Here is a 21,124-nt window from a genome sequence, read left to right on the forward strand (position 1 = left end):
AGCAACAGCACTTGTGACATGTTGACTATGGTGAAAAATAATTTCAGCTTATCGCTCCTCTTTGTTACATGCCTTCCCAGACTTTCCTTCTCCTGACTCTGCACAAAAACCACAGAGTACGAGTAACAGAACAGACATTTAATCTGTAAGGAAAATATAGGGGTGCTAACAACCACAAAACAAAAAAGATAAGCAAGTTCTTCCCTCAACTCCTTTTCCTACATAATTCAAATTTAGAAAGGTGAAAGCCAAAAGATTAGCAAAATAGTCTGTAAGCGCCACCAAGCTGTAAACTGGGTCCCAAATGACAGACTGTGTACTAAAGCATCTAGTGTTGGATTATATAAGGTTATTTTATCACTCATCATTGTAGTCTGATATCCTCTCCCGCTCCAGTACATAATTAAAGCTGTGACTGTTGAGTGCATGAAGTGTCCAATATCCCACGCTGTTTTTTAAGCAATTAAGTACATCATCTGGGCATGTGATTTTTGGTGTGAACACAATAATTATTTTATTTACACTAAAAAAGTGAATTGGGACACACATGTAGTTGTATGTAACAGCACTGGTTCAGGGAATGTGAACAAGGAGTAAATATTATTGGTTGGACAGTTTTGTTTTTTTTTTTTTTTGACATGATTGGAAATTATTTAGAATTTCTGGTGCATTGAATTTTTGCACTTAGCATTTATGTTGGTGTGAACAGGCCTTGACTGCTGGAATAAAACACCACCACCCTGTTGTTCATCCACATGAGGATGTGCTGTTTCTCAGGTGAATAGTGTCACGGCTGTGCCGTCAGGAACAAAGGAGAAAAGTGCACTCGACACACAGGAGATAATTCCACAAGCACATTTAATAAGTAAATACTTCAAATACTCTGGAGAAACGTAGAATCACAGGATTCACAGGATTCAGGACACACAACCACAGACACTTAAAGACCAGACAGGGAACTAAACACAAGGTGGAACTTAAATACACAAACTAATCAGTACATACACAGGTGATGACAATGAAACAATCAGGGCGAAACAAGGAGGGCGTGACTCGGGTAACGAGAGGGCTGAGTCCAGGGAGCACAAGGTGAATCACAACATACACACGATGACAAAAAGGATACGTGACAAATAGGATGGAGAGAAAAAAATACTAACAGATATCACCACACTTCTCCAGCTGATTGATTACTTTAAGAATTCCAAAGATTTTGTTGGTATGTTTAAATATGCAACTAATTAAATATGTACTAATTTGCATACATTTCAGATAAAGCCAGGTTCAAAATTCATGTTTTTGACATTTTAGTTTTTACAGAGGGTATTTTGATTTCTTTTTTAATCACTCCATAAATCTATTATTATTATTATTATTATTATTATTTGTATAAAATGTGAGAAAACAGCCTATAAATGTAAATATTGTCATTGAAAAATACAGACACAAATAAATAAAATGCAATTAAATAAACAGTTAAAAGAATACTTTGGATGATTTCTTTTCCACTAGTTTTATGCTGTTTCGACAGATACTTTCCCCCCTGCAGGGAACACTTGTAGATTACATGATGATTCTCCGACAGTACATGTACAGTACAATCATCTCTCGTGCTTTATATACAGCGTACAGTAGGTGGCGGTGACACTCATGAGGAGGAAGCGGCCAACAAAACCAGAAGAAGACGAAGAAGAAGGAGAAGCCGAAGAAGAGCATGGGTAGTGAGATAGTCGGTATGTTGGTTACGTGACTAGAGATTTTATAATAATTTCCTAAGAAGAGAGGTTTATCAGCGAGATCGAGATCATGGTGCTGCCAGTACTCAGGCTTGCCTTGTGTCGCTGTCAAACCGCGGGCAGAAATTTACAACAGATACAGGTACAACACATGAATATTATCATTACAGCAGTGGTGAATGTGTGAATAACGTTCTATCACAATTTTCCAGTAACGCACATGTGCTTTATTAGTATGTAGCATTAAGTGTACGGAGTGTGTAAGTGCGGTCGCTGTAGATAGGCTGTCCTCTAGTTTCAAATGCATTTTCTTTTTTTTTGGAGAGAACGTGACCTCAGCGTCCTGAATGAATGAGATACTCAGATCCTCCAGCGCGTGCATATTATTACCGGAGAACGTTCTCACGCTGTCGCTGTCAGAGCACGTGATGCGGAACTGGACCGTCTGAAAACTCCAAACACTGCGTGCGAATGAGATGAACATATTTCCATAATTATAATAATTATGGAATTATGCAATAATTTTCAATATAATTACAATTTACACAGATCATATCTTGTTCAGAAGTCACTGTTACATTTTTGAGCTCGATGAAGGTTTGAAAAAATATGTAAAATATGAATGCTTATATTTGCAGAATCAAGATGTTTAACATTAAAACGTAGTTATTTATTATTATTATTATTATTATTATTATTATTATTATTATTATTATTAGTGTCTTTAAATGTCTTAAGTTCTTCACATAACATATATTCACAACTGAGGTCATAAGCAATTAGAATTTGCAATATGTTGGTAATGAAGTAATTAAAAGAAAAACAGACTGATCCAAAAATGTATATATTTACTATGGCCATTAATTGGCTATTTCACATAGGGTGTTTACATATAGTTCATGAGAGAAAATAACAACTGAATTCACACAATTGCATCTCTTTGTGAGCACTGCTACAACCCCCTGACAAACACCCAACAGGTGACACTATACTGTAACTTACACTCCTTTTCAGTTATGAAATTGCTGCAAATATGTGCTGAATTATATTTATATTGCTGTTTTAGGAAAATACTTCAAATGTACAAATCAAAGCTGACATTGTTTTTAAAACAGGTAATGCTGTACAGTACTTTTTGGGTCAGTGAGATTTTTATTTTTAGTAATTCGTTCATTTTATTTATTTTAAACAAGAACAACAAAACTATATGAGGTCACCTAAATGGTCCCACTTAATGATTCATAAGATAATACTATGCACAACAATAAGAATAAATTCATATAAACAGGCCAGACAATGGCAGTGTATAAAAATGGATTAATGTGCTATACGGGGATGTTTATGGAGGCTGTTTTTTGTACAGTATAAATGCAGCCATTGATCCAGCATTGATCCATTACTTGTACTTTTGATGCTTAAAAACCCAATAGAAAATATGCTTCAATATTTAAGATTAAGAACTGAATGTTAGTTAATCACTAAAATATGTCTTTATTGTGAACATGTTGACAGCGAACTCCTTTGAGACAGTGGCTGCTGAAGAGAGGACAGAACACAGTGACCACAGAAGGAGGACATGCGTCAGTCAGGACAGTGTCGCTCCCCAACGCGGCGACCAATCGTGCCGTGGGCCGCTGGCTGGTGGGCTGCAGCGGACTGGTTCTGGGCGCCGTGGTGCTGGGAGGAGTTACCAGGTAAAAAATAAAAGTTCATTAATACCTTACAAAGTCACCTGCACAAAGTCAAACATGACTAGACAAAAATCTAACGGTGATTGTGTGTTGTCCTTTAATGTTTAGTAGACTAGTGGTTGGCCTAGAACTTTCTTTTTTAGTGAGAGTTACCTGATGTAACCAGACCAGAAAACCTGCCAGTTACTGTTACTGAGCTTTAGCACTGCACCGATAATGATTATACAATGCTGATTATGATAGAGATCACTTGTCGTTTCCTGATGCTGAGGTTGGACGTGTCCTTACGAGATCTGCACCATAAAACCCAAAATAGTTATTTTAAATTTGACTTTGTATAATGATTACATTTGTTCTTCATTTAGGGAAGAACAAGTGCACAGCAAGTCTTAATGTAACATCCAACTGCTTTGTTAATATTTTTAAAATAATGCAACTCTGTAGATGACTGGCTTTTCTGAATACTGACTTTTGGCTAACTTAAAGGAGAAGTCCACTTCCAGAACAACAGTTCACAAATAATTTACTCAGCCCCTTGTCATCCAAGATGTTCATGTCTTTCTGTCTTCAGTTGTGAAGAAATTATGGGTTTGAGGAAATATTTTAGGATTTTTCTCCATGTAATGGACTTCATTGGTGCCCGATTTTGAGCTTCCAAAATGTAGTTTAAATGCGGCTTCAAAGGCTCTAAACGATCCCAGCCGACGAAGAAGGGTCTTATCTAGCGAAACGATTGGCCATTTTTTTTTTGGAAAATAGTTTTTTTTTTTTTTAAAGCTTTTTAAGCACTAAAGCTCATGTAGCACAGGCTCTGGGATGCACGTTCACGGCGCTACGTACTATTGAATCATGTCAAAAGTTCATGCGTAATGTAGGCGGAACCACAGACCCAGTGTTTACAAAGCGAACGCGCAAAGACTAAGAAAGTGCAAGTAAGTCAAACACTGTTTACAAAAGTACAAAGGTACAACGGTGTCGGACGATTCTGAAGTTGTAGGAGAAAATAAGATGGAGTTTTTTGCCATACTCAGTACACAGACGATGAACTTACACATGATTTTTAATAGTGAAGAGAAGTTCTGATCATTTTACCGATTTGGACCTTTGAGTTTCATTCAGCGAAATGAACGGATCTTTTTCAGAGTCATTTCATTCATTTTAGCGAAATATAATTAAAATGTTACTTGTTACTTCCCCAACACATCTACTGCTTACACAAACGTTGATCACACTACAAATAAGACAAAACTGTAATTCTGTAAGAAACAGAAAAGATTCATTCATTGTTTACCTGGGTCTTTAGTCTATGATTAGCTCACCTCACCTCTTATCTGACAAGTTTTCAGGTTCGAGTCATTCGTTCATCACCTGACAGCCCCATAAGATGAACAATCAACTCAAAAAACCCAAAGACTCGAAACAGGTGAACTAATTCCAGTACAGAACCTAATAGGATGTTGCGCATGAACGACTGAACGAATTCAAGAACGACCCATCACTAATTTGTAGCATCGTGGACGTGCATCCCAGATCCCAGAGCTTTTGTGCTTAAAAAGTATACAAATTTTTATTTTTCGAAAAAAATGACAGATCGTTTCGCTAGATAAGACCCTTCTTCCTCGGCTGGGATCGTTTACAGCCTTTTGAAGCTGCATTTAAACTACATTTTGGAAGTTCAAAATCGGGGCACCAATGAAGTCCATTATATGGAGAAAAATCCTGAAATGTGTTCCTCAAAAAACATAATTTCTTTACGATTGAAGACAGAAAGACATGAGCATCTTGGATGACAAGGGGTTGAGTAAATTATTTGTAAATTGTTGTTCTGGAAGTTCTGGAAGTACTGGAGTTCTCCTTTAAGCATTTTTTTATTAGGCATGCACCCATATGGAATTGCAGGGCTGAGACCAATAATTTAATGTTGGTTTTAATTGTTTGACCTTTAAACCCTTAAAATGAAGCTGCTATCTAATAAATAAAAAATCACTTGAACCAATATGTATGGTGCATATGAACACGTATGTTTAGTGTTTGCTCTTTCTTTAGGATAACCATAATTACTCAAATGTGGCCATAAGTGGACACAGTGCATTTGATGCTAGTTTAACATAATTTATTTCTCATTAAACCACAGTTATAAATATTGTAAATCCAATTTTTTTTTAATTTATTTATTTTTTTTAGTGTATTTACTTTACTACTGTTTTCTTAAATTACAGTAATCGAGTTAACGCCGCTGTGTCAGTGTTTCTAATAAAAAGGCTGCTGCAGTAATGCCAAATTTGACATCTTTCTCTTTTATGTCCAACATAATCTCTTAATATGTTTTCCTCTTTTGTGCGGTCATAGAAATGCTACTATGGATTTTTCTTTTGATACTGGAGCTCATGGGAATGCAAAAATTATATGTGTTGTAGTTTTCGTTCAGTACTATAGAAATTAATCAAACTATGACAGATTCTGCTTCTGAGAACACTGAAAATGTGAAAGTGCCCATAGCTCACCTGTCACCTGAAGCAATAATGTTATGTTGGTTTTACTCTCAAACTATGCTAAGTATTTGTGAGCAAAAACCCTCTGATGCAACACAGTGTTGTGAGTCACAGTCTGAAGTGAATCAAAAGCCAGTCAAGCTGTCATGACTAATAACACCTTTGGTGTAATGGCACAGACATTTGATGGTAGCTCTATTGCCCCCTTGAGTATCTGTTTCTGTCCGTCCAACAGGAACACTTGTTATGTGCCTGAAATATGTTTCTGACCTTCTGCTGTCTGGACAGACTTACACTCACTAACCGATGGCTGCGTGTCTTAGATTGACAGAGTCCGGTTTGTCTATGGTCGACTGGCATTTAGTGAAAGAGATGAAGCCGCCGCGGACTGAGGCGGAGTGGGAACAGGAGTTCTCCAAGTACAAACAGTTCCCAGAGTTCAAAATGTGAGTATATTTCTCTTCTTCTCATGTGAGTTGACGTACAGGTGTCACATCTGATACTGTGCAATTACGACGTACTACAGTACTGGTGTGTTTGATTACACGAGACTTGCATTTACAAAATGATGCCCTGTTTCTCACAGCATGAATCATGACATGACTCTGACAGAGTTTAAGTTCATCTTCTACATGGAGTGGGGTCACCGCATGTGGGGCCGGCTGGTTGGGTTAGCTTACATTCTTCCTACGGTTTATTTCTGGAAGAGAGGATACTTCAACCGCTCCTTGAAGACTCGTGTTTTGGGCCTGTGTGGCTTTGTCGTCTTCCAGGTAACCAGTCATCATACAATGGAATCTCATCTCCACACATATCAAACACACACACCCGTGGTAGTTTGGTTAGTCAAGTACTGCCCCTGTTGGATAAATGCTTGGCTTTGGCCCGTTCATCATTTGCTAGTTGATTTGGATGCAGTTCTGGATTAAAACCATAAGGGCAGTGTTCGTCTGACCATATAAGTATTATATGATCATAACCAGTCTATGATGATGTAATGAATACAATTTTAAAAATCTCCTTTTTAACACAGGACTGGGTATTTTGAGTTTAATGTCTATTACAGTTTGTCAGGTGTAAATTATTGTCTGTAGTGATGCACTGGGAAATCACTAGGTGGAAAACTAAAAAAATACCTAAAAAGCTCTTCAGTCTGCATTTGGTAGTTAGATGCATTTAAATAATTACAAGAAAATGAATTTATCCATAATCATGCTAATGGTGACTTCAGACCAGAGATTGCGCTAGATTTTGACATTGTCCATCATTTTGACGGACAGGGTCGTAAAAATTCTGTCATAATCTATTATTACCTGTCATTCTGTTTATCATAGTTTAATTATAATAACACATTTAATTGCTTTTAGTTTTGTGCACATTTTAAATTTTAATCATGAAGCTACAGAACCACAGTGCAGTGTTTAAAAACAACAAAATTCGCTAGGGCTAGGTAAAAATCGATGTCTAGATTTTAATAGATTCTCATTATAATGAACCAATATCGATTCTTAAATCCCAAATGATGTTTTGGTCTGTGCTGTTTTGTTGATGAATGAACAGTACATAGTCTGCCTCCTATTCAATAATTGCAATACGCTGAACTCTGCTTTGATGTAAAACATAGTCTCAGATTTCAAATTCTGTCCATTTTATTAGGAAAATCAAGCAATAAATACCGTTTTGGCGCTCTTTAATGTGGTGTGGTAAATCGCCGTAGTTAAAGTGGGTAAGCTAGTCGTCTGTGTGTAATCAAACACATAGCAAAACATTTGTGACAGTTTCATATTTGTTCTGTATCCTGTGCTATGCTGCCACACTGGGGCGCACTTCCCACCAACTGGACAGGAGTGGGAATTACAGCTACAATTTGCAATAGATCACCGTCAGTGTAATCTGTCAAAATGGACGGACAGCCTTCAGATTTTTCCGTCACTGATAAAAAAAAATTCTGTCAATGACGGACAATTTTCAGTTAACGTGTCCTCTGCTTCAGACTAATCATTTTAAAGCAAAACAGCTACAAAAAAAACCCAAAAAACAACAACACTAAATGGATCAAAAGTCTGGAATAATTACAAATTTGTTTTTTTTTTTTTTTTTTTTAAAAGGTATTTTCTGTCCTCTAAGGAAGATCAAAAATACAGTAGAAACTGCAATAATTCTATGTGAATATACAGTTAAACCAAAAATTATTCCGACAGCAGATATAATTTGTTATTATTTTTTTATTTTATTTTTTTACTAGTGGGTGCAGGACACTATTGTTCACTATAGTAGGAAAATAAAGTAAACTGTCACATATTATACCCCAAAAATTAGAGTTACCAGTAAAACTGATAAAAAATTATTTTGACACTTTCGCCTGACCATGTTTAGCTTAAGTGTTTGTTTTTTTTTTTAATTGCTAATGCAACCTTTTTTACATGACAAACTGAATAAAATTAAGCATTGCTTGGTAATCGGTTGACCTGAGTTGGTATTATCTAATTGTGTACTTAAAGGAGAAGTCCACTTCCAGAACAAAAATTCACATATAATGTACTCACCCCCTTGTCATCCAAGGTCTTCATGTCTTTCTTTCTTCAGTTGTAAAGAAATTATGTTTTTTGAGGAAAACATTTCAGCATTTTTCTCCATATAATGGACTCCATATAATTCTCCATATAAGGCGCCTCGATTCCAAAATGATGTGGCTTCAAACGATCCCAGCGGAGGAAGAAGGGTCTTATCTAGCGAAACTATTGGTTATTTTCATAAAAATAATACAATTTACGTACTTTTTAATGTCAAACACTCATCTTGTCTTACTCTGCCTTAACTGTTTTTGTTCCGGTTCATGACAGTTAGTTTATGTCGAAAAATGTTCACTTTATAAAGACTGTGTCTGTACTTCTGCAGCGATGTAGGATGATTTTGAAATGATTTTTGAAGTTGAGGGAGAAAATACGATTGGAGTTTCTCGACATACCCTAACTGTCCTGAACCAGAATACACAGAGTTCAGCGAGAGAAAGACAAGATGAGCGTTTGGCATTAAAATTTAAATTGTGTTTTTTTAAAAAATGAAAATAACCGATCGTTTCGCTAGATAAGACCCTTCTTCCTCGGCTGGGATCGTTTACAACCGCTTTTGTGATCGTTTGAAGCTGCGTTTAAACTGTATTTTGGAAGTTCAAAATCGGGGCACCATATCAGTCCATTATATGGAGACAAATGCTGAAATGTTTTCCTTAAAAAACATAATTTCTTCACGACTGAAGAAAGAAAGACATGAACATCTTGGATGACAAGGGGGTGAGCACATAAGATGTAAATTTTTGTTCTGGAAGTGGACTTCTCCTTTAAATTTACGAGCTGACTGCTGACAGCTGTTCAACCTAATTCATCTGTGAGACAGTCTAACAGAAGGATGGTATTATCAAGATGAATGTATAAACTATAGCGAATAAACTGTGCTAATGTGAGAAACATTGAAGGTGTCTGAATAAATTTTGGTTTGACTGTATAGTGAACTGTAATTGATTGCTGTGATCAAAGCTGAATTTTCAGCACCATTACTCCAGTCTTCAGTGTCACATGATCCTTCAGAAATCATCAATTAAAAAAGTAAAAATAGAAATGTAAATAAAGCCATTTCTTGTCCTTTTAGTTTGAGCACCTTAAAATATAAAACAGCAAGAATTTAACAGCAAATTTAATGGTGGTGGACTAATAAGCAGCTGAGCTGCTCAGTGTGAAAAATTGTAATAGACGTGTACTGTCATTAGTTTTAATCCGTTCAGACTGTGTTGTGTAATAAAGATCATAATGTAATAACGAATGCACATGTTCAGGGTCTGCTGGGATGGTATATGGTGAAGAGCGGTCTGGAGGAGAAAACCGAATCGTACGACATTCCCCGCGTCAGTCAGTACAGGCTGGCGGCTCATCTGGGCTCAGCTCTGCTGCTGTACTGCTCCAGTCTCTGGATGGGACTCACGCTCATGCTGCCTGCCAACAAGGTAAGCTGTGATTTCAGCTCTACCCACTGCCTGTTTCAGGAGGTTTGGATGCATTACAGATCATACTGCTGTCTCTGCTCCTCTGTAGATTCCTGACAGCAGGAATCTGCTGCAGTTAAGGAGGTTTGCCAAGGGTACAGGCGGTCTGGTCTTCCTCACGGCTCTCTCAGGTATGAGCAAATGCATGACTGACTTGTGTGTTGCAATGTTTGTTATAAATGATTCTTTTACAACCATATGCACAGGGCAGTGGAGTTGTCTAATAAAGAGAAGTGTTTCAATCCATCTGCTCCAGCCTCCTGTCACTCGCATGAAATGATCACAGCAATTAGCAAACAACACTTCTTACAATATACAAAAAATTATTAAAAGCACATATTGTATACAAACCGTTATTATGCAAATCAGCAATTTTATTTACACTGTGTTTTATGTAAAATGTGTGCTTAAAAAACAGGCACAGACTGGACATAATGAAATACATAGTGTTTCTAATGATTAAATCTATAGTTCAAATGTTTTGTTTTTGTGACAAATATTAAATATTGTGGTCATAATAGTAATTAAACTGTGTTATATAAATAACAAGAGCAAAAGCAAGATGACATGATACCAGTACACCATGACATAATTAATAATGAATAAGATCTGTGAAAGCTAGTATCCATAATGAACTGTTTACTTTAAGGAAATGCTGTCAGTAGTACATCACTTGGAACTTTAATCTGTAACTCTCAATTCATCAGGAGGAACATATTTGTTTATGTGGCTGTTCAGTCAAATTTGATGGTGTGTAGATCGTTATAATGATGAAGTGCTTTTTTCTGTCACAGGTGCCTTTGTTGCTGGACTGGATGCGGGTTTGGTTTATAACTCCTTCCCAAAGATGGGCGAGCGCTGGATCCCTGATGATCTTCTGGCTTTTTCCCCAACCATCAAGAACGTGTTCGAAAATCCCACCACGGTTCAGTTTGACCATCGTATTCTGGTAAGCGCCTGTCAGCTGAAATGTGTCAGCGCTCTAGCGGATGTGGATTAGCTGACATGTTTCATGTTTGTGCAGGGCATCGCCTCACTGACAGCCATCACAGGACTCTGCCTCTTCTCCAGACGAGTCCACCTACCCAGACGGGCGAAGATCGCAATTGGCTGTCTCACAGCCATGGCCTATACACAAGTAAAGAGCTTAAAACTGCACCACATACAGCACTTATTAGGGGTCCAGTCCTGCTGTATTCATACTGCACTGCAAAAAAGGCTTATCGTACTTAGTATTTTTGTCTTTTTTTCTTCATTTCATGAGCATTTGACCGTTCCATTTATGAAAACTAGCGTTATGTCATATACACACGGCAACCCGTCGAAATAATAGTGCATTTTAACTTGAAGACATTGTGCCAGAAATATATTACTACTGTTGCTACTACTACTAAAATGAAACAAACATTATTTTTAGGGTATAATCACACAGCATTTCTTTCATGTTTCAATTTTAATAGTAAATTCCCCTTTGTTTACCAAAAAAAAAAGTTTGCTTAATAATTAAAAGATAAATGAAATTAATGTTTTATGCTTTCATTTGATAACCAGAACATTTTAAATACGCAACACAGAATTTCTGAGGGTAAAAAAAAAAAAAACTTTTATAAGGTTATTTTAAGAATAAATTTGAATAAATGAAGTATGCATTCAAATAATTAGTCATGCTAAAACACAGCATTTGATAAAAATAAAAACATATGGTGAGAAAAAATAAAACATTTCTTAGGGCCCTAAACATGTCATTTGTGTTAAACCTTTATTAAATTGATGTGAAATTGTATTAGTTTCATGATTTCAATTAATTAGACATGCTCTTTGATTAATACAATTTAATTTAACCATTAAAAAGGAGTTAAGAAAAATTTTCAAGTTTGGGAAAAAATGAAACGGATTTCATAGGGCCCTAAGAAACAAAATGATGAAAGATATTTAGTCTTGTATGCTGGGGAAGAAACTAAATTAAGTGCATTTTGCTTAAAATAAGTAGAATTATCTGCCAGTGGGGTAAGAAAAGTAATCTTGTTTTATTTGTATTTTACTTACCCCACTAGCAGATAATTTCATGTGTTTTAGGCAAAATTCACTTCATTTAGATTTTTTCCCCTAGAAACAAGACTAAATATCTTACGTCATTTTAAGTTTTTTTTTTTTTTTTTTTTTTTAGATATTTTGACTAGAAACAAGACAAAAATACTAAGTAAGATAAGCTCTTTTTGCAGTGTGATTTTCTTCTTCCTTTTCTAAAAATGATTATTAACCTTGTAATCGAGCCCTGTTGTGTTTAATCAGATATTTATTGATATTATTATTATTATTATTATATTTATTATTATTATAGAGTTTAATATTATTATGTTGCAATTAGAGACTGTAAATTGCAATGTTGCTAAATTGGTGGGATGATCAGAAATGGCCCTCGCTATGCCTACAAACCTGCAGGTTGCACAATAATGTGGTCAGTTGCATTTTAGTTGCGAATTCTGGTTCATAAAAGTCCAGCTCTCAAAACATATATCTCTGATTTCATTTCTTTGCATTTCTGTTTTTTTTTTTTTTAATCTGCTAGTTTGAATTTTTTAAAAAACAATGAAATGGTCAGTTGTTTTTTTTTTTTTTTTTTTTTTAACTAGTTTACCTATAGCTACTGAAAGCAGCATCTACACAAAAAATGTCATTACTCTGCTACCAAATGAATAATTAAGTTGAAACAGACATGCATCTTCTGTGGTCCTTCTGTGCTATGTATCATTCAAATATGGACACCCGCAGACAGTCAGATTTCAACAGCCAGTAATGTCCTTGACATTGACATAACACTGACAAACATTTGTATAAGTATTCAGATCCTTTGCTATGATACTTCAAATTTAGCTCACATGCATCCCAATTCTCTGTATCATCTCTGAGATGTTTGTACACACTGAATGAGTCCATGTGTGGCAAATTTGTTTTGAGGTGATTTGGAAAGGCACACACCTGTCAATATAATAAATCAACCATATTCAGAAACCATGAGGTCAGAGGTACTGCCTGCGGAGTTCAGAGACAGCATTATTTTGAAACGGGGGAAAAGCTACAAAAACATCTGTCTCATTGAAACTATTGAAGAGCACAGTGGCATCCATAATAATTCCCAATAGAACATTTTTGAAACAACCAGAACTCTTCATAAAGATGGTCGACTGGCCGAACTGAGCAGTAACACTCTTAAAAATAACTGTGCTTCACGATGCCATAGAAGAACCTTTTTGTTTAAATTGTTCTGTAAAGAACCTTTAACATCTGAAGAACCTTTCTGTTTCACAAGAGGTTCTTTTTGGCGAAAAAAGGTTCTTGAGATTATAAAAAGGTAAGAAAGAAAAGATTCTTTGACTGAATGGTTCTTTGTGGAACCAAAAATGGTTCTTCTGTGGCGTCGCTGTGAAGAACATTTTAAAGCATCTTCATTTTTAAGAGTGAAGGATAGAAAGAGAGGGGAGGTAAGAACCTGATGGTCAAACTGGTTGAGATACAGAGATCATGTGTGGAGATGAAGGGGTGTTTTGTAGTGGCAGGAACTGGAGGACTAATAGGAAAGCTCAACAAATCAAAATATAGATATTCTTAATGTCAAGACCTCAGATTGGAAAAAAGGTTTATCTGCAAACAGGACAATCAGCACCGCCTAGACAACACAAGGGTGACAATTCTTGAGAATCCCAGCCAGAATCCAGGCTTGAAGCCAATCAAACATCTTTAGAGAGATCTGAGAGCGGCTGTCCACCAACAGTCCCTATCCAAACTGACACAGATTGAGAGGATTTGCAGAGGAAAATGACAGAAATCCCAAAATCCAGAACTACAAAGCTGGTGGCATCATACCCAAAAACACTTGAGGCTGGAATCGCTGCCAAAGTGTGCTTCAGCTGACTGAGTTATACGCCTGACTGAGTACTTTTGACAATGTGTTGATTTCAGTACATTGTCTGAAATGCACTATAATGTCAAAGCGAGGCTAGGTACTAACTTTTCTGAGAATTGGCCACAATGTGGCACTATAATATATAAATTCATCTTTTTACCAATAACACCACAGTTGCACAGGCTTTATTGCTAAATCATTCAGTTCCCCCAAACTAATTGATCATATGCATATGTAGCTACTCATAATTAACTGCATAATGTAATAATTATTACATTATTGATGTAATCAAATGTTTATAATGTCATAATGTAATAAAGGGTGTTACATTATGAGAAATTATGAACTAAAACAATAGTTTCCTTTTAAAAGAAAAAAAAAAAACATTGGTACACAGTACACTTTTTAAATATAAATTTAAACTTAAACTACCTTTGAAATTCACCAGATTTAGGTATTTTTGCAATAATAACTATTATTATTATTATTATTATTATTATTATTAATATTAACAAAGCAATTAACTATTTGCTGTAATAATTCACTTTAACATAAACAAGATCTTCTTAAACACAATATTAGCAATAACTTTCTGGACCGAAGTGTATTCATTTTTAAATATGTAATTGTTTGATTAAAGTTTAAATGTTAAAAGCTGTGATATTGACCTTCATATATAATGGTGCTAATATAATGTGTTTTTTTTTTCTGATGAAATTCTCAGGTGGTTTTGGGCATTAGCACCCTGCTGCTCTATGTTCCCACTCCGCTGGCAGCCACACATCAGTCCGGATCTGTGGCACTGCTCACCTTCGCCATCTGGGTCTTGGCTGAGCTGCGAAAAGTGGTCAAATAAAGTCTATTCAAAGTTCATGCTATAAAAAGTTATATTTTAATAAATTATGCTTCAAACACCTGAGCTTCATCTATTTTTTTTTTTAATAAATGTGTGGGTTTATATAAAGTGCTTATAGACTGAGCAAAAGGTGTAATTCTGAAGTACATTGAACCGTTTAATTTTTTTTAAGTCTGTTTGTGTATGTTTCATTTATGAAGAAAATTGTTTTTACTGTATGACTGCTTATTTCAAATCAATAAAATGATCATCTGTGTTTTCTGTTGATTTTATGAGGACATTCATGCACAGTTTACTAAGTATGTGATTTTCATATATAATGTCTATTATGGCTTGCAGAAACTACTGATAAGCAGACTGAAATGCAAGAATTGTACTTTTGATTTGTTGTCTTTAGTGACATTGCATTTATAGTGATTTAAATTAATCATTAAATAAATTAATTACTCTTGCAACAGTTGTTCACTCATCAGATCTGCCATTTTGGGTCATTAGGGTTTTAAATGTTTCCTTTCACATGATCAAGTACTTTTACATGCACTTTAAAATTTGATTTCAAACTAAAGGAGTGTAACTTTGTTCGGGAAATGATCCACACATAACAGATTTTAGGTTTTACTAAGCAAATGATCACTGTGACTACAGTTTGGGGGTCTGATCGTACCGCTGCTCACACAGGCAGGGAGAGAGAGGGAGAAAAAAAGCTTGCTCCTGGGTCTTAAAACAACCCAGAACCTTTAGAGGTGAAGCGCAAAGAACGCTACACAAATGAGATGTTGCATCAGTTAGTAACAATTATTCTAATACACATCATGCCATGTATACTGAGACATACAGATAGGCAGGAATAACTGATTTAAAGTAGCTTCAGCAGGCTTGATTATAACTCCTTTTGTAAACACACGTTGTTTCATTTGGTCTGTTAAAACATTAAAATCACCCAAACCTTTCAGTCCACCGACTGTTATAGGCCCAGAAGGTCTGTGGTAAAGTCCGTGCAGAGTGAGTGCCCTTGGCTAAGTGTAACATGTAAGAGACAAGGTAATGGTCACACACATCCACAGCATCACATATTTACTCGCATCACACAAAATGGCCATAAAATGGACCACATTTCCCCATAACCAGTCAGAGATCTGTATATGCTTAACGAGTGATGTCTGCAAGGAAGAGGTTCCCTTGCGAAGACAACAGCCATTAGTGTCTCTTTATCCATCAGAACATTACTGAAGGCGTTGAGGAAGCTTAGTAAGATGTGCCACTGTACTGTAAGATGTGACAGATGTCATAAATAAGATAACAGCTAATAGCTGTCATTGAATGTGAATTTTACTGGGGAAAATCTTGTTTTGCTGAAGAGAGTTTTGGAAAGGATTGGCACTGACATCAAAAATGTGTTGGCAGTTTAACAGATGGAGCTGCAAACATGCAAGGGCAATTTTCTGCACAGTTGTGTTGGCAGCCACAAATGGAATTGTAGTGTCAGGTGAATTACCTGTTTCTTGCTGTTAAATGACATCACCACATTCATAGATGGGTTGTACAAATGCATGAAAGATGGTCAGTAAGGACAGGAGACACAGAAGTATTTTTTCAACAGAGAAAACGCGGTCCAAAGACAATGCACTATGCAAAGTCTTCTGATATTTTGGAAATCCTGACGGGGCATGTTTTTATTGACCTTGTAGCCACCATGACAAAGGTGGGGAAAGACCATGCAAAGCAGCCCACTGTGAGAGTGAAGGCCAGAGGACGCATAGAGGCATTACTCAGATAGGAAACCATACTCTGTAGATTTTCTTTGAAGACTTGCTCAGACTATACCACTGTCAAAGTACCTTCAGGCAAATAGCATGGACTTGCTGCTAAATGCATGGTTTTGGGAATTAAAGACAACTTGAAAAGGTTCACCTGGGATTTTGCAGGTGTTAAAAAGATACCTTTGCACAGTATTCTATAGGAGCAGGATGATTATGATTTTAAGGTCCAAATTGCCCTCCTAGAAAAAGGCGGAAAGAAAAGGGTTATGCCAGGTGTGATGCAGAGGATGAGCCACTTTTAGATTCGTTGAAAGAATACAGTCACAATGTCATAATGTTTTCAAGTTTAAAAGCTCATCATGGACTCCTTCCAGGATATCATCTACCACCAATACACAGCAAGTGCAGCTCTATGTTCAGATGCATGCATGAATCCAAAACATTTGCTGAAATAAAACAAAATGGGCTCTCAAAATCAACTCTGGTGAAAAGTTTATTTACAAATTAGAGAAGAAAAGGGAAATAGAAAATGTGAAGTAATAATAATAATAATAACAAACAAATAGCAAAATAACAATAAAGGGAAAAACTATATTTTCACAATATTTACATAAGAAATGGAAACAAAATAATAAACTTGCAAAGGAAAAAGGGATGCAAGTAGCACCAAAGAAAAGAAAAGAATAAAACAAAACCAAACTCAATTCCCAAGACTAACTTAACTATTAAAGGAAAACAAAAAGAAAGTCTTCGGCGTGTCCACGCCATAACTTACTTATTCTCAACTAACCAAAACAAAACAAAACATACAAGAGCGGCGCTCAATTTTAGGCTTGTGTTTCTAATACATCAAAAGTCATTAGGTGTTGCTGCACGAACATCACCTGACAGCCTGATAATGCCGAAGAGAATGGAGCCTGATTCTGATTTTGATAGCACCCATGTGCCCCAAAGAACTAAAGCTGGCAGAGATCAGTCTGCTTCTGTATGCCCAGCCATGGCACCTCCCATTATGTATGAACCTCCCCTCCCAAGCAAACAGGGAAATCTTCCACCCTCACCCAGACAGAGTGACCCTCTGGGCCTAGCCCATGTGAAGGCAAACTTAAACACATTCCTCTCACGTTATTGCCACTATTCAGAATGATATGGCTTCTTCTGCACAACCCCTATATGATTGTAATTGGCGTGCATTTGAGAAGTAGTGCGAAGGGCACCGGCTGACATTTTGGGCTCCTTCCAAGACTTGGATTGTGTAAAATCTTTTTCTACTATTAGGGTCTACTTAGCAACTATTGCTGCATATGATGTTGGGTTTGACGGCACTATAGTGGAGCAGAACACCCCCTTATTTGTAGATTTATGAAGGCTACTCATCATTCCCTTTCAGTCATTAGAAGAGTGGTTCCAGAATGCAGAGTACAGAGGCTGAATGCTTTATGTCCTGTGTGTGCCCTATGGGTTTACATCAACAGAACCAGCTCTTTCAGGAAGAGTCACCAGCTCTTCATTCCAAATCAGATTCAGACTCCATTCTCTCACCCAGGCGAGGGTAGGCGTTATCAGGGAAAGTGGAGGAAATGCGTAGAGCAGCATTAGATCATGGATGAGCCATGACTGGGTATCATCATCCCGTAGCAGGAAGCTACATCTTCCACAAGCTTTATAGTCTCAGAGCACACTTTACTACAGACGTGGCTGCCTCTTGGGCTCTGTTTAAGGGGTTTTACTTGCAGAATGTTTATGCCACTGTAAGCTGGGCTTCTCCCCATAAATTTGTGACGCTACCCAGATCCTGGTAGCTCATTCTCTCGTAGGGGCATGGTTCTTTGTAGCCTTGTGTTCTTAGGCCCTTTACCACTCTTTATGTCTCAGCTGTTGAGCCCAGCTTATTCATGCTTTTTTTCATGATGTGCATTGTCAGGTTCATTCATGTATAGATGTCACCACATGCCATTGGACTAGACTGGTCTGCAGTCAATCTAAATCTCCTCAGCAGACACTTCATTGGTCACTAATCTCTCTCCTGCTCGATCTGTGGTTCTCACTCTCAGACTCCCAATCTGTGGCCAAAATCTGTCTCTCCAAACTCCAAACGCCTGGCCCGAGCTTTGAACCTGGAGACTGTAAGGTAGCACCATTTGTGGTTACACAACGATGTGTTACAATTATAATGGAAATGTTTGTAAGTTCCATAATTGTAAATATGTTCATGCCTACTGCAGGGATGGTCAAGTCTGAGTGCCCGAGATGAAATTGCTTTAAGAAAAAGGAGAAAAACAAAGAAAAACATCAACCATAGTTACCATTCCAAGCCTGGGAAAGGAGCTGAGAAACCATCCTAACTGCTGCTTTGTCAATTACTTAATAATGGGTCTTTTCTAAGGTTTTCTAGCAGGGTTATCCTTGTTGCCTAATTAGTCTTTTGTCTGTTAATTTGCTTTTAGTTTAAAAGGAGCCTAAAATAGTCATTTCCTTGTTAGAAAAGGAGGTTAAGAAAGGATTTATGATCAGGCCATTTGATAAATCTCCCTTTCCAAACTATCTGATTAATCTGATCGCTACTTATAAATATGTGGGGAAAAAGTGCTTAATTATTGAACTATCTTTCCCTCATAATGGTGCTGCTCAACGTATTGACAGTCTTATTCCTTTAGCTACTTTTTCTCTGTTTTACGCTATCATTGAGAATGCAATTAAATTGATTATGCAAGCAGATAGGGATGCATGGCTCACAAAGACTATCTCAGGTGCCTTTACATCCATCGCAGTGGCATTTTTTTGGTATTAAATAGAGAAATAAATTGTATTTTTCGGTTAGTCTCGCCTTTGGCTGTCGTAGTAGGCCAAAAATATTTGGTACACTGTCAGAGGTGCAGTGTTGGATTCTTCTCAATAACTGCTAATTGCCACACATGCTTCATTTTCTAGATAATTTTCTGCAAGTGGATTATCTAAATGCAAAGTTAGACTGTTGTATCTCAGTGCTGAAGTGCACCTCCTCTTTCTGAGGAGAATACGTTAGGCCCTCTTTGTTACAGAGGGAGTGAGACGAGAGGCGAGCGGATCCATTTGCAGACTTTTATTTAAGGGACGAGACAAAGACATGGTTGAGGCAGGCAGGGTCAAACAGTGGCAAACAGGTATTTAGACAGCAAGACGAAGAATAGTCCAATGAGCAATAGCTGATGGGGAATGTAGTCAGGGTGAGGGTTGGAGGACCAGGTCCATGCAGAGGACCAGGTGACTGAGGCAGGACCGACAGAGTAGGAGCCCACCAGGGTGGAGCGGGAGGCGGAGCAGGAGACGCAGGAGCCCTCCAGGGCGGAGCGGGAGGTGGAGCAGGAGGCGCAGGAGCCCTCCAGGGCAGAGCCGCGGGCGCAGGAGCCCTCCAGGGGGAGCAGGAGGCAGGGAGGCAGAGCAGGAGGCACAGGAGCCCTCCAGGGCGGAGCAGGAGGCGCAGGAGCCCTCCAGGGCGGAACAGGAGGCGCAGGGGCCCTCCAGGGCAGAACAGGAGGTGCAGAAGCCCTCCAGGGCGGAGCCGGAGGCAGAGCAGGAGGTGCAGGAGCCCTCCAGGGTGGAACAGGAGGCAGAGCAGGAGGCGCCAGGGCCCTCCAGGGCGGAGCCAGGAGGCGCCAGGCCCCTCCAGGGCGGAGCAGGAACCCGCATCATGGACTGGGACCTGGGGAGAACAGGGACAGAGAAGACAGACAGAATAAGGAGAGAAGCAGAGAGTCCAAAGGATAACGCAGCCTCCATAAGAGGTTCTACAGCTAACGCTGACACCTCTGGAGGCATTGGCGCAGCTTCTCTGACGGGGAAGGCCTCTGGAGCTGACTCGTGGTCAGACGGGACCTCTGGAGCAGACTTGAGACTAGACGGGACTACTGGAGCAGACTTGAGACCAGACGGGACCACTGGAGCAGACTTGAGACAAGACAGGAGTTGACTTGACACAGGAAACACAGCTCTAACTTGACTTGACACAGGAACAGCAGCCGTAGCTTGACTTGACACAGGAACAGCAGCCGTAGCTTGACTTGACACAGGAACAGCAGCCGTAGCTTGACTTGATACGGGAACAGCAGCCATAGCTTGACTTGACACGGGAAAAGCAGCCATAGCTTGACTCACTGGAACAGCAGCTGTAGCTTGACTTGACACTGGAACAGCAGCCGTAGCTTGACTTGATACGGGAACAGCACCCGTAGCTTGACTTGACACGGGAAAAGCAGCCGTAGCTTGACTCACTGGAACAGCAGCCGTAGCTTGACTTGATACGGGAACAGCAGCCGTAGCTTGACTTGACACGGGAAAAGCAGCCGTAGCTTGACTCACTGGAACAGCAGCTGTAGCTTGACTTGACACTGGAACAACAGCCGCGACTTGACTGGACTCGGAAACTTGACTTGACTCAGGAAACAGAGCTGCAACTTGACTTGACTTGGAAACTTGACTTGACTCAGTAAACACAGCTGCAACTTTGCTTGACTCGGGAAACACAGCTGCAACTTGACTGGACTTGGAAACTTGACTTGACTCAGGAAACGCAGCTGCAACTTGACTTGACTCGGGAACTTGACTTGACTCGGGAAACACAGCTGCAACTTGACTGGACTTGGAAACTTGACTTGACTCGACTCAGG

General features: G+C 38.3%; 1 protein-coding gene across 1 annotated transcript; it reads left to right on the plus strand.

Moving 5' to 3' along the window:
- The first annotated feature begins 1,673 nt into the window (after positions 1-1,673).
- On the plus strand, positions 1,674-14,974 carry LOC127175237 (cytochrome c oxidase assembly protein COX15 homolog). Its single transcript, XM_051126187.1, has 9 exons — positions 1,674-1,878; positions 3,249-3,430; positions 6,243-6,365; positions 6,506-6,692; positions 9,752-9,919; positions 10,008-10,089; positions 10,753-10,907; positions 10,983-11,096; positions 14,587-14,974. Exons 1-9 carry the CDS (start codon positions 1,807-1,809, stop codon positions 14,716-14,718), a joined length of 1,215 nt encoding a protein of 404 aa, XP_050982144.1. The 5' UTR covers positions 1,674-1,806; the 3' UTR covers positions 14,719-14,974.
- Positions 14,975-21,124: the final 6,150 nt, after the last annotated feature.

The sequence above is a fragment of the Labeo rohita genome, chromosome 13 (assembly GCF_022985175.1).
Source record: "Labeo rohita strain BAU-BD-2019 chromosome 13, IGBB_LRoh.1.0, whole genome shotgun sequence".
NCBI lineage: Eukaryota > Metazoa > Chordata > Actinopteri > Cypriniformes > Cyprinidae > Labeo > Labeo rohita.

Coding starts and splice junctions, on each gene's coding strand:
- LOC127175237 (XM_051126187.1), top strand. CDS start 1,807: ATGGTGCTGCCAGTACTCAGGCTTGCCTTGTGTCGCTGTCAAACCGCG. Junction 1,879..3,248: donor GAAATTTACAACAGATACAG/GTACAACACATG, acceptor ACATGTTGACAG/CGAACTCCTTTGAGACAGTG. Junction 6,366..6,505: donor CAGTTCCCAGAGTTCAAAAT/GTGAGTATATTT, acceptor TGTTTCTCACAG/CATGAATCATGACATGACTC.